At 40.0% G+C, this 14834-nt stretch overlaps 1 protein-coding gene across 2 annotated transcripts in view; it reads left to right on the top strand.

Moving 5' to 3' along the window:
- Nucleotides 1–14658, top strand: part of gys2 (glycogen synthase 2) — a 52816-nt gene extending 38158 nt beyond the window's left edge. For both annotated transcript variants that reach the window (XM_060843239.1, XM_060843240.1), the window contains 5 exons: nt 8156–8282; nt 10192–10287; nt 10376–10539; nt 13133–13213; nt 13352–14658. In XM_060843239.1, coding sequence (XP_060699222.1) covers nt 8156–8282; nt 10192–10287; nt 10376–10539; nt 13133–13213; nt 13352–13570 — 687 coding nt within the window. In that variant the 3' untranslated portion in view covers nt 13571–14658. The remainder of the gene's footprint in view (nt 1–8155; nt 8283–10191; nt 10288–10375; nt 10540–13132; nt 13214–13351) is intronic.
- The last annotated feature ends 176 nt before the right edge of the window (nt 14659–14834 follow it).

Raw genomic sequence — 14834 nt, 5'->3', positions numbered from 1 at the left:
TGTGGACTTGATGGCCAGCCTCCACACTGTAGAGATTCCATTCCATCTTAAAACTCTAATCTAACACTCCAGTGCAATGCTGAGAGATCACTGCACGGTCAGGATATCTTTACTTTAACATTTCATGTGGAAGACATTTACTTGCCCGCTTGAGTGGACATAGGATTGTATGTGATCTGAATGTTGTTTAAAAATTCCCTCATTTGGCAAATATTTATTCCTCACACAACATCATTACCATGTTAATAACTAAAATAAGGCAAAGCTGTGGATGCTGGAAATCTGAGACAAAGACCGAAAGTGCTGAAAAAAACTCAGCAGATCTGGCAGCAGCTCTCACAACTGATGAAGAATCACTGGACTTGGAACGTTCACTCTGGAGTTAATGTTTTGAGTCCAATGATCCTTCATCAGTTCTGACAGATACTGCCAGTTTTCCCAGCACTTTGTTTTTGTTTCTGTCACTATCACATTGCTGATGGTGAGATCTTGCTGCACACACACACACGGCTATTTCACCATGCATTAACGTAACTACATTTCAGAAGTTGTAGTGGTTCTGTTCGCCGAGCTGGAAGTTTTAGTTGCAAACGTTTCGTCCCCTGGCTAGGCGACATCATCAGTGCTGTGGAGCCTCCTGCGAAGCGCTTCTTTGATGTTTCTTCCGGTATTTATAGTGGTCTGTCCTTGCCGCTTCCGGGTGTCAGTTTCAGCTGTCCGCTGTAGTGGTTGGTATATTGGGTCCAGGTCGATGTGTTTGTTGATGGAGTTTGTGGATGAATGCCATGCCTCTAGGAATTCCCTGGCTGTTCTGTCTGGCTTGCCCTATGATAGTAGTGTTTTCCCAGTCGAATTCATGTTGCTTGTTGTCTGAGTGTGTGGCTACTAGGGATAGCTGGTCGTGTCGTTTCGTGGCTAGTTGGTGTTCATGTATGCGGATTGTTAGCTGTCTTCCTGTTTGTCCTATATAGTGTTTTGTGCAGTCCTTGCATGGTATTTTTTATATTTTATACGATGATGTCTCCTAGCCAGGGGACGAAACGTTTGCAACTAAAACTTCCAGCTCGGCGAACAGAACCACTACAACAAGCACCCGAGCTACAAATCTTCGCACAAACTTTGAACACTTCAGAAGTAGGAGACTAGCTCAGAGTCATAGAGCACCAAAAATACTGACTAAATATCCTAAACTAATACCATTTGCTTGCATTAGGCCCACATCACTCTAAACCTTTCCAAATGTCTGTTTCAATGTTGTAATTGTGCCTAACACTTTCTCTGGCAACTCTCTCCATATACACACCACCCTCTGGAAAACGTCCTTCAGGTCTCTTTTTAAAATTCCCCCCCCCCCCCCCCCTAAAACCTATGCGGTCTAGTTTTCGATATGGATCAATTTTTGGATCAATATGTCTAATGGTATAAAACTCAGTCTGTGAAGTGCCTAGTGGAGGGAAATGATACGTTTGGAAAACCTGAAGTTGAAATCAAACTAAGTTGATTGGTATCTTTAATGAGGTGGAATGATAATATTGTATAGATCAGTAATTATTTTAATGAAGGTGAACTGAATTATTGTAATGGGCACAGATGGCTTCTCACTCATCCAGCCATAGCTCTCCAGGAGAGGAGCAATTAAATATTTTGTAGTCTTTTCATTTCGATTAAATGGTTGCATTCGGGAATAGAAAGTTATAGCTTTATATTGTCTGTCCACTGAGCTGCTTGAAATTAGCTGTAATATTGCTGAAAAGTTTAAATTTCATGTGACTGTGCAATTTACACAAAGGAAAAAACTGGCTCTTCGTAATTTAAATTCATTTATATGGATCAGTGCATATATAAAGAGAAGAACAATGACCCCCTTAGGGTTTTAAAAAAAATTGCAGATGCTGGAAGTTGGATTTTAAAATTGCAGGAAAGGGGAGATCCAAGATGGCGGCGACTCAGCAAGTCTGAGTTTACAGTGCTCTTCCCAAAACCTGGGTAAAGTGAGTTACTCACCTCCACCACACTTACCAAACCACCCAAAAAAATTTTCTAACCTTAATTAGCTGCTTACTATTATATTTAAGCAGTTTAATATTCAGTGGATAATGAGTAAACCAAAGGGATCCCGCAGCTCTCAGAAAACAAAGACCCCTCCCCCACCCTCCTCTCCTCCTCCGGCTGCAGCTGATGTAAAAACAGGCCTTGTAGAGATGATTGCCAGGCTGGAAACGACACTCGTCAATTTCATTGTAGAATCCAGACAGAGATGGAATGCATTCGAAGAAAAGCTGCAGAAACACAGCCAGGCTCTCGAGGAATTACAGGGCCGAGTGAAGGGGGCGGAGCTAAAGGCCACGACCTCCGAGGCTGCAGCACAAACAGCTGCAGAACAGGTGCCAGCTCTGGAGCAGAGAGTCCGGGCCTTTGAAATCTACATGGATGATATTGACAACAGAAATCGGAGAAAGAATATCCGTCTTCTGGGCCTCCCTGAACAAGAAGAGAAGGGACAGTTAGCAGCATTTCTGGAGCGATGGCTGCCCCAGCTTTTAAACCTGGGGGCTGAAACTGACCGGGTAAGGGTGGAGTGGGCCTACCGGGTCGTAGTACGCGGATCTGGCCCAAACCAGCGCCCACGCCCGGTCCTGTTCCGGCTGCAGAGTTATAGGGAGAGGCAGATACTCCTGGATGCCTCCAGAAATCTTGGAAAGGATCCTAAAGCCATGATCCATGAAGGATCCAAGATTATGTTATTTCAGGACTTCTCCCCGGCTTTGGCACGAAGGAGGAAGGCATTTGATGAGGTGAAGAAATGTCTAAGGAACTTAAATATTCAATACACCTTACGCTACCCAGCGACGTTATGCTTTACCCACGAAGGATCCGAATATAATTTTAGATCACCAGAAGAGGCTAAGGAACTTTTAGACTCGTTTAAATAAATCGTAAGAGACAATTTTTATGTTGGCTTGCCTCTTCCACACTCCGTGGGGAGAAGTGGATACTTTACTCTACTTTACTTTTGCTTCTGGGAGCAGGGTTGTCTTCCCTTGCTATTTTATGTTATTATACTTAACTGTAATCTGTTGGAGTTGTAATTTTATAGTTATGTGTGTTTGTACGTGGCATTGATGCTATCAGATATACTCAGGTATGGGTGGGGAGGGGTGGGGGTGGGGCGCTCACTGTTAACTCTAGCTCGGTATTATATCTAAATCTTATTAAGGAGCGCCCGGGTCAAGGGTGGGACACTGTTTGGGAGAGGATATGGTGGACCTTTAGAAAGGAAGTAAGACCCCCTGAGAACAAGGGGGAGGATCTCCATTCAAACATGTTTTATTTTTTTTTGTTCTTATTGTTTGGAAATAGTTTCCTTTTTATTATACTGTTATGAGTGTATTAGAGAACATTTTCTCTTGTTTGAAGGATGTAAGTGACTCAACTATACACTCTGGATAATTGTGGATTAGATTAGTAGTTAACTGAGTTTCATTGTTTTTCTTTCTTCTTTAGTATTATTCCTTTGAATTTTGATTATATATTTAAGATCTATTTTTATATTAATGTTTGTGCTTGAAAGTTCTGTTTATTTTTGTAAATCTGTCAAAATATTAAATTTCTAATAAAAATATCTTTTTTAAAAAAAAATTGCAGGAAAAACTCAGCAGGTCCAACACCATCTATGTGGAGAGAGAGGAAAAACAAAGTTAACATTATGGGTTCAGTGACCCTTCTTCAGAAGGCAAAACTGGGTGCTGCAGATAATGGAGATTAGAGTCGAGATTAGAGTCAAGATTAGTAGTGCTGGAAAAGCACAGCAGGTCAGGCAATATCCGAGGAGCAGGAAAATTGACGTTTCAGGCAAAAGCCTTTCATCAGAAGGGTTTTCTGAAGGATGCTTGCTGGACCCGAAATGTTAATTCTGCTTTCTGTCCAAAGATGGTGCCAGACCTGCTGAGTTTTTCCAGCAATTGTTATCTGACTTTCAGCATCTGCAGCTTTTTTTGCAAACAATGCATTTTCCTCTTGTCGTCTTACTCCATGTTCTCAGAGCTTACTTTTTAGGTTCTTATGAAGGCTATTTGAAATTCCAGAAAAAAAGCACATCTTGTGTTAATATTACGTATACTCTGTTACCTTCTCAAGTCAAGGACCGTCAACCAAGTTTTCCCCTCCTTGATGTCGTTATTTTGTTTTTCATTTCTAGACATTCTACTGTTCTGTCTAGTAAAGTACCATTATTTTTCCCCAGCATGATCTGTTATCTCTTCTTAAATGTAGAATTTATATCTGCTATATCTCTACACTTTACAATAATTCATTGCAAACATATAAATAGTAATGCCTCTATCTCTTCCCTCAATCACTTTAAAATATATGGATGTGATCATCAACCTAGGGCTTTATCCACTGAGTTTATTCAATACATTCTCTTTTTTAAATGTTAAGACACTTACCTAATTGCTAATCTCATCATTCAACATCATGTTGACCTCTCCTGTCTTCCTTATAAACACTTGAAGTGAAATAATTTATTGAATATTTCGGTCTTTGTTTCCTGTGATTATCATCCTGTTTCTCCCTTTAATGGTCCTATTCTCACCACCGCTGCCATGCCTTACATTGATGTGCCTATAAAATATCTTTGCTAATTTGTTTTCTGTTTCTTGAACACTTCATTTAATAGATCCTTTTTGCCTTTAATTTTTAACACTTTTTTTTTTGTTTTCTTATCATTACCTCCTTCCTTTCCAAATTCCACTTTGCTGTCACAAGAAATCTCTTACCCTGACACTGGAGAGGCAGCACTCCCTTCAGGATTCTTATCCTTGGCTATAACGGAGACTACCTGTCTTCCTCCTAATTATGGACTCCCCTATCAATAACCATTTTGGTTTTGTTCTTCTCTCCCTGGTATCATAGTCTGTGTGGCTGCCCTTCCTGCAATCTTCCTCCTCCTTCTCCTGACACATACTGAGTTTACTGTACTTGTTGGCTAGGGCCAGTGTTTGCAGGACAGTCTTGATCTCTCCTACATGTAGCGTATCTACAGGCAAGCATTCCATTTCCTCAGCTTGTGTTTTTTGCCCTGGGATGTAATTTATATTATGTTGAAAAATTCCTCCCTGTCACAATTCAGGATGGAGATGTCCACAGGCTAGAGATGGCCTTGCCATTCTGATGTCTGGGGATACAAGCTGCTCCACCATATGTCAGTCTAATGTATTAAATCTTCCTTTTGGTTATTTCTGGTAATTTAACTAGTTAAGTATGAATTTTAGAATAGAATACAGTGTCTTGATCCTTGTTTAGAGAAAAGAGAAGCTTTAAAATCTCACTAACCAAAGTAAGCTCCCATTTCGCTCTCCCCCACCCCTCCTCCCCATGTTAGCTGTCGGCTCTCTGGTGTCAGTGGCTCTCAGTCCCCCTTCTCGGACCACTCCTGTTCTAGCAAGCCAGAATAGTATCTCTACTCTCCTTGTATCAAAACACCTCACTTGCAAATTCTCAAAGTGAAGCAAGTACGCTACAGAGCCGTACTATATTGAGCTGAGGTTTTTGCTGCTTGATTGAACATATAGTGGGATATTGGAAAGTCTCACGCACTGTTTGATAGAATCTTATTCATTGCATATGCTTCATTATACAGGGAACCTGTATAGAGACCATAGCAGAGCAGGTGGCAAAGAGGTAATTTCACCCTGTAGTAGTAATCCAAAACCCTAGGTTAATGTTCTGGGCTTATGAGTTTGAAACCCACCATAACAGTTGGTGAAATTTGATTCAATAACAATTTGGCTTAATGATGACCATGTTGATTGTAAAACCCATCTGACTCTCAAATGCACTTTAAGGAAGAAAATCTGTCATCTTTACCTGGTGTGGCCTACGTATGAATATGGACCCAGCAAAGTGATTGACTGACTGTGTTAAATTCCTTTTGGGCAATTGGGAAACAGCAATAAGTACTGGGTGAGCCAATAACACCAACACACAAACCAATTTTAAAATATTCGAAGCAACCTCTGGAGTATTGTGCACATTTTGGTCTCCGTTAATTTAAGGACAGACAGCATGGGTTGGAAAACGTTCAGAGAAGATTTACCAATTGCCTCATGAGGACAGGGTTGGTCAGACTAGGCCAATACCTGCTAGAGTTTAAAATAGTAAGAGGTTACTTGGTTGGGGAGTCCGGACAATGCGAAATGTGGAGAGAATGTTTTCTCATCACAGGAAACTCTTTTATTTTTCTTTTTTTTTGGAAAACACCTGAGTGGCCAGTGACGAGCAGTGCCTTTCACATCAAAGGGCAATGCTGTGTGACCAAAACAGTGAAGGGGAGGGCAGGGGCTAAATCAAAATAGAGTTGGAGGGGAAATGATGCACTCCACTCCCTGCGGCGCCCACCTCTCCCTGAACAACTCCAGGGTGTTGGTGGACACCGAGGCTCTTTCTCCAAGGACACCCGGGCCCTAATGTAACCGCAGAAGAGGGGCAGGCAGTCGGCCCTAACGACCCCCTCCACGGCCCGCTGCCTGGACCTGTTTATGGTCAGTTTGGCCAGGCCCAGGAGCAGACCCATGAGGAGGTCTTCAGACCTGCCCTCCCTCCTCCGTACAGGAAACTCTTTTAAACAGTGTCCACTCACTTTGAACCAATTAGGCAAGAAGATTTTCAGAGGCTATAAGTCTTTAGAACATTCTTACCCTTGCCCACCCCCACTCGCTCCTGGAGAAAGTGGTCGAAATGGAAGGCAGATGCGAATAAATTCTTGTTAAGCAAGCCAGTTCTCAAGGTAGACTGGAATGTAGATATGAAGTTACAGTCCAACCAGCTATGGCCTTAATGAATGGCAGAGCAGGCTTAAGTAGTTGAATTAGGAGAAAGTAAGGACTGCAGATGCTGGAGATCAGAGTCGAGAGTGTGGTGCTGGAAAAGCACAGCCGGTCAGGCAGCATCCGAGGAGCAGGAGAATCGCGATGTCGGGCATATGCCCTTCATTAGGAGTGATGAAGGACTTACGCCTGAAATGTCGATTCTCCTGCTCCTCGGATGCTGCCTGACCTGCTGTGCTTTTCCAGCACCACACTCTCGATTCTGATCCACAGTCCTCACTTTCTCCTAATTCAACCACACAAACCTGCTCTGCCATTCATTAAGGCCATAGCTGATTGGACTGTAACTTCATATCTACATTCCTGTCTACCTTGAGAACTGGCTTGCTGGCCATCAAAGTGACCACAAGTCTTAATCACATTTAGCTACTTTGTTCCCATGGGAAATCCTATCGAGATTGTACAGGACATTGAGGCTTCTTCTGAAATACTGTCCAGTTCTGGTCATGCAGTTAAAGGAAGGTTATTATTAAGCTGAAGAGGATTTGGAAGAGATTGTTGCTGGATGTAGAAGCTTTGAGTTATAAGTGAAGGTTGGGATCTTTTTCACTGGAGCCTAGGAGGTTCAGAGGTGACCTTTATAGAAGTTTATAATCTAATGACAAGTATAGATAGTTAATGGTAATTGTCTCTTAGGATGGGAAATTTCAAGACTACGGACATATTTTAAGGTGAGAGGAGAGAGAGAGATTTTAAATAAGATATAAGGGGCATTTTCTTTTCCCATAGGGTGGTTTGCATGTGGAATGAACTTGTTGAGGAAATGCTGGATGTGGGTGTAGTTTACAGCATGTAGAAGATGTTTGGATAAGTACAGGAACGGTTTGGAGGGATATGAGCCAGGAGCAGGCAGGTGGGGCTAGTTTAGTTTGGGATTACGTTTGGCATAGACTGGTTGGATCTTTTTCAGTGTTGTATGACCATGTACCAATGCCATTTTGTCTGATTTGTTTTTTTCTTAAAATGCCAATTCTTGAAATGAATTCTGCAGATTTGTATATAGAAATATCTACTGCTTTCTGTTCAAAATCTCCTGTAATTGCTCCTTCGTCTATGGCCCCTCACTCCAGACCCCACTGGAGTGGTCAGGCCCACGTGATGAGAAACCGGAAGGTCTTTCACTGCTTCCTTCTGGAGTCAGGTCAAGAGTTAACTAGTGGAACGTTACAGTATTCGCATCCTAGTGACTCTAAAGCTGAAGTAAAAATGTACCTTTTTAAACCCAAGTACAGTGGTGTTTTAAAATATTTGACATTACAATTTCCTAGATTGTTTTCCATCCTGAGTTTCTGTCATCCACGAGCCCACTTTTGCCAATGGATTACGAAGAATTTGTTCGAGGTTGTCATCTTGGTGTTTTCCCATCTTATTATGAACCATGGGGATACACTCCCGGTAAGTGTCGTTTCACTTGGTGTCCCTTTTTTTTAAAAATATATTTGTAAACTACTATAGAGTTTTCTTTTTCAAAGGCTGGAAAAGACGGTTTGCCTGAGTTATATAGGTAGAAAGTGATTCAAATGGCTACTTGACTAGGGGAGAAGCAGACTTCATGTCGAGGAAAAAGAAAAACAAAACTGGCATCTTTTTTCATGACCTCTGGGTTCATTGCCCAGCAATTCAGTTGTTGGATATGTGGTGTGGTGGATGCACTGTTGTTCTGGAGAGCTATAGTGCTTTGTCACTACAAGAATTCCTGACTCAGGCGACTCACTGTGTGGAGTTTGCACACTCTCCCCGTGTCTGCGTGGGTTTCCTCCCACAGTCCAAAGATGTGCAGGTCAGGTGAATTGGCCATGCTAAATTGCCTGTAGTGTTAGGTAAATGTAGGGGTATGGGTGGTTTGCGCTTCAGCAGGTGAGTGTGGACTTGTTGGGCTGAAGGGCCTGTTTCCACTACTGTAAGTAATCTAATCTAATCTAAAAGAAGGGACTATTGGTGAAAGTGAGTTCCGCTTTCTTGCCTGCTTGTACTGCAGTGTTAGGTGACCTGATCAGTTACCTCTTTGAAATGTTTTGAGGTCCTGTTTACACTATATTATCTCATTTTGTGTTGAACATTTAAAACTGAGGCAGGACCACTGTGTGTAGAAGGTCCCAGTAAATATGACAATGGATTAATAAGTGACACATAGACTTCCTGATCCTGTGCTTCCAGTAATTGAACCAAGAACAGTACAGCGCAGGAACAGGCCCTGTAGCCCACGATACTGCGCCAATTTAAACTAACTCCTTCTGTCTGCCCTTGGTCTGCATCCCCCTCCATTCCTTGCAATTTCATGTGCTTATCGAAAAGTCCCTTAAACACCCCTTTCAAATCTTTTGTAAGGAATTTTTTAAAATGCAATTTTCCCAGATACAATCCTGATTGGTTAGTTCAGCTCTTAACGATGATTTTATCATGCTACAAGGAAAGCTATTGTCCCGTTCCTTCCATTATTTTTTTTCCTCACTTCAGAAATCTTCACAACTCGTGATTTAAATTGTGTGGAATGTGAGGATATAGATATTCTAGTAATTGCATAATCAAGCTATTTAAAATGCATTTGAAGAAACAAAATTAAATTAAAGGGCTAGTTATTTTAATAATTCACTTGTGCTCCATCTCACCAGGCACCCAACTCCATTTTAATATCTTTTAGCTTCACCACTAAAAGTGGTAGATAACTGTGAATATTCAGGTTATTTTGTCAATCTGCATTGACTTTATTTTCACTTTTTTATAAAAATCGTGCTGTCCTATTTAGTTGATTCTATTGTCATGTCAATCAGAAGGTCGTGTTTTCAATAGTCAGTCAGGAACTTGAGTTCCCAATCTATCCACTCCACTGCAGAGCGTTTACTACACTCTCATAGTTTACTGATAGCTCTTCTGGTCATTTCAGGTGAATATTTAACGTTTCTATTGCATTATTCAAAAAGGAGCAATGAATACTCCTTGTATTCTAGCCAATAGATTGACTTGTGGTGGGACCTAGTTTATTTTGCACACAGTCTGTCATTGAATTTTAGGACAACGTATGCTTGTGTCAGTCTGCTTTCCCTCGTTATCCTTTCCATTTAAAACAAAGAGTTGCGTTCATTTGGAGTGATGGGGTAATGAAGTTGTGAAACCAGCAGATATGAAGTCAGAAGGGCAACAAAGGAAGAGAGTGTATATGTGGCAATACTTTAGCAGATATACCTGTACATCTTTATCTTGCAAATAAATGCTGAAATCTATGCAAGTAATTAGTGGAATGTAAAACCTGACTAGTATTAAACCATATATGTCAACCTTGTAACTATGATGTTTACTTTTATAGCTGAGTGCACAGTAATGGGAATTCCCAGCGTGACTACCAACCTATCTGGATTTGGTTGTTTTATGCAGGAGCATGTGGCAGATCCAACAGCCTATGGTAAGTGAAATGAAATGCTGCATTAGGCACGCCATATTAACTTGAGCAAGATTATTTACACCTTTTTTGGTATTGTTTTTGCAACCAGGGATTTATATAGTAGACCGTAGATTCCGATCACCTGATGAATCTTGCAATCAGTTGACTCAGTTCATGTTTGGGTTCTGCAAGCAGTCACGTCGCCAGAGAATTATCCAGAGAAACCGAACTGAAAGGCTTTCTGAGCTTCTAGACTGGAGATACTTGGCTAGAGTAAGTACATGCAACTTATGTGACAATTCATGAAGGATCAAGGGCCTGTCTTTGTGGAAATGTTAGGTCTACTCTGGACCTTTTTTGAGATCAGTGAAGCAGAAATTGCAAATCCATTGAAGTATGAGAGTTGACAGTGAGGTGGTTTCTGACTGACTGTAAGCAACTGATGTAATTCCCATGCTCAAGGATTACAGTCATGGTAACAACTGCAGACACATTAACCAGACCTCCATCATAGCAAACTGAATGGGATTTATTATCCAGAACAAAATGGTGATTACCTGTATAAGAATAATCGGCAACATGGCTTCAGAAAGGATTAAATGTGCCTGATCAGCCTCAAGCCTTACCTGAGCAGGTGCTAGCTAGGTTACTGAAAGAAAGCAGAAGCCTTGGGCATAATTTTGAACATATTTGCATGTATAAGAGACTCCTTCAGAAAATCAAGTCAGTTTCTAGGGTATCAATATGAATTAACAGTAGACAAAGTCAGAAATACAGGGCAACTGAAGACCATCTATGTTGCAGGGAAGAGAGGTTAGATGGAAGTGGAGCATATTCATTGGATTTCCACATATCCCTAATATTGTGCACCTTAAATTGTAATTGTCTCATGGTGACTGTTGATTTCACAGATGAAACAGAATACATTAGATTTAAGTTTCAGCTTAGATCTTCAAAAGAGGGCTTTCTTTTACAAGTTGATCAGTGCAAAAAAGATTCCCATGTATGGGATCGGTCTTGGCATTTGAAGACATGTGGGTTGACGTGTCCCTTTGTATGGCCAAATGCCATGCAGTGGCAGCAAAGCAAATATGATTTGGACATTCCTTTCCCCTTCCCAAGGGATTTTTTATCATTACTAATTGGTCCAATAAATGTTATTTGTTGCTAAACTGTGGTGGCACACAGTTTTTATTGTATATAACTGTTGTTGTCATTAAGATAAAAATACATGGCAAAATAAAAGGTTTGCACAGATATGATTTCATGATATAATCAAGTATTGTATTTTGCAAAATGCACATCTAAGATATGGAATAAAAGTGAAAGGTCTACTGCACTCTACATTTTGTATTGATATCCATCAATCATATTTATCAGATTGAGTTCATCTAGTTCTCAATTATTTGCATAGTTGATTTTGTTTTTGAGATATTGGCCTGGCTCATAACCTTATCCCGGTCCCAAGCATCCAACTTGGCACTGCCCTCTTAACCTGTCCATCTTCCTTCCCACCTATTCACTCCAGCCTAACGCATTTCTCCTCCATTTTCATCTACCGAACACATTTCCAGCTACCTTCCCCATCCATTCATCTCTCAATCAATCCGGCCTACGATCCTCATTCCTGATGAAGGGCTTATACCTGAAACATCGATTTTCCTGCTCCTCGGATGCTGCCTGACCTGTTGTGCTTTTCCAGCACCCCACTCTCAACTCCCTCCTGTAATCTATTTGTTCCAAATCTTCTTTGGGGTCAGTTAGTTAATTGCATCACACTTGTATTTCATAAATTGTGGGAAGACCTGGTAGGATTTGGTTTTTATAGCAAAGACCAGACACACGTTTTCTGCGCTTTTTTTAAATTAGTGAACACTTATTTAGTTGTTTAATTGTGTCAGAGTTGCTTTGATTCGGATTGTCTAACATCAATTTCAGTGGTCACTTCTGAAAGTTCTTCCATCATGTTTGTGTGTTCTTTGATAAGTTCAGATCTCCAGACAAGCACTGAGCATTCATCGTGGCTATTAAGTGATTACTAAAAACAATGAGTGGGTCAATTTGAGACACCATTTGATTTTTGTGAAAAGTTTCCACTTGTTGCCTTAAACATTTCACTGACTGGGCAAATCCATTTGAGATCACTTCCTGAAAACTGCATTAAAGCTGCATGGTATTTTTTTTCTTCCCCCAAGCCACAGCTTGAAGTACTGCTTAGAGTACTGATCATCCATTCGTGCCCTGGAGACAGTATAGAGGAAGGCAGTGTAAAGGATCCTTGATATCAGAGGGGAAATAGTTCCAGCACAAGGCTTGAGTTTTTTTTTAATTGTTAAGAGATGTTAAGTGAAGTGGACAAGATTCTAAAGATCCACCAACTTGGGGAAACCATCTGAAACCAGCTTTCAGATATGAAAGGCAGGAAGATGAGAGGACATTGGTTCATGATCATGAAAGTTACTGATGTTGGTGATGCCTTTTGGAAGAGAGAAAAAAATATTGTTGGAGTGCTACTGTAGCCTTTCAAGAATTTCGAATGGAGATTAGTTTGATAGTTTAATTCCTGACTCAAGAAGCTAATGTGATGGGAAGAGAGAAAACCAACTTTTATTTAGTAGGAAATTAAATTATTTTTGCCTTCCAAAATGGTTTTAAACCAAGTCTTTAAAATTTAAATATAGCTGATTCCCAAATACACTTATTGTAAGTAGGGTTTTTTCAAAGTATTATTTGGTATTCCTGTAAGTTCTATAAAAAAGCTCATACCAAGATGTGAAGTTAACATGTACAACTCTTGTATTTGTTTCCATCATTTTGCTGGATCTTTATATGGGTTAATTTTAATTCTGTTTTTTTTCATATTTAGTACTACATGTATGCCCGCCACCTTGCACTGAGCAAAGCCTTCCCAGAAAAATTCCAAATGGACCCAATCATTCCCCCATTGGTAAGCTGATTTGTTTTGTATTGTTGCATGCTGCTTAAAGTTTGTATTAAGGCAGAATTATAAGAAATACCTGCTTTCCAAACATCGTGTTTTAAAATCAAAATTAATTCACAAATTAATTTTCTTTTTCTACAATAGACTGAGGGGTTCAAGTATCCCAGGCCAGCATCTGTGCCCCCATCCCCTTCAGTGTCACTGCATTCAAGCCCACATCAGAGTGATGAGGAGGATAATGATGATGAGCGATATGATGAGGATGAAGAAGCAGAAAAGGATCGAAGAAATATTAAAACTCCAGCTTTCTCTGGTCCAGTTCCTATAGGAAAGAGCCAGTCAGATTTGGAATATCAAAATTGAATAGATAGCTAGCTTTACCATTTGGAAAATCTATAATTACAATACTTATGTACATGGATAGCAAATGCAGGGGGACCTGGTTACAAGTTAGATGGAGACTAGGAAGATCTCTCATACTCCAATGTCAAATGTGTATTAGAAGCTTATATAAACTTGCAAATGATTTCCAGTAGCTAAAGAAAAGATGAGTCCTATGAATATTAGGTAATTTCCATAGCCTGGTAGATACTTAAATATTCCCTTGAAAAGATTTAATCAATTCTTCCTGTAGTGCATCTGATCAGTTCTAAAGGTTTGAAAACCAAATGAACTTATTTCTAGTAATTTTGAGTCTGAGTGTCATAAACTTACAAGACAACCACCCTTGTGATTTCTGTAATGCACTTGACCTCTTCTATAAATGAGGGTTATTTTATTAGAATATTTATGGCATTTTATAATTGAGTCACATTCAATTCGTGATTCTTATTGGGTATCATATCGGTGATTTAATGTTTCAGAAATAAAGGCATAGTGGATAACACTTTTTTTAAAAAAAAACTCTTAAGTTTTGGTCCCAGTGCATGAAGGAATCTGTAGTAGCTGATGTTTGAACTTGTCATTGAATTTAGAGTGCATCTCCATGTGTTTTTTTTTTGACACGTAATCCTCCTAAAATATTGCCAGATTGTAATCATGTGACTTGGAACACTATTATTTTTGAATGCTTAAATAAGTAAAAACACTGGTTTGAGTACTAGTTATATTATTCATGGCAGGCCATGTGCTCTTGGTTTTGCCATATTTTTTCATCCCTGAATTTTTCTTTGTACGGACTGTGAAACCGTACGTGTGCATCACCCTACCATGCATAGGAAAGAGGGTAATCAAATTTGAAATAAGTTACCTTGTAACTTTGCAGTTGCTGCCATCCACAAAGATAGTGACATAAATGTTTCACTTTTTTAACCTCAGGGATCCACTTTCCAACTGGGAACTAAAGCTTGAAAACTGTGGAATATATAGCACTTGGTTTAGGGAAAAATGCAGCAAAATTGTTGGAAGATGATTGTGTTATTACAAAACTGAATGATGTAACTTTAGTTCTTTAAGACCAAGTAAAATATTTCAGTCCAATGAGCTGTTTGTTCTAATGCTTTTACTGAGGTACATCTGTTTATGACAGCTATTTATTTCAAATGCATGCTTTTAGGATAATATATCCTCTTGTGAAATTTCAATTAAAGCAGCTTCAAGAAGAAAGTCATCTGATTTGAAAGAAGTG

This window comes from Hemiscyllium ocellatum, chromosome 23 (assembly GCF_020745735.1).
Source record: "Hemiscyllium ocellatum isolate sHemOce1 chromosome 23, sHemOce1.pat.X.cur, whole genome shotgun sequence".
Taxonomy (NCBI): Eukaryota; Metazoa; Chordata; class Chondrichthyes; order Orectolobiformes; family Hemiscylliidae; genus Hemiscyllium; species Hemiscyllium ocellatum.
This window is presented reverse-complemented; position numbering and strand designations above follow the sequence as displayed.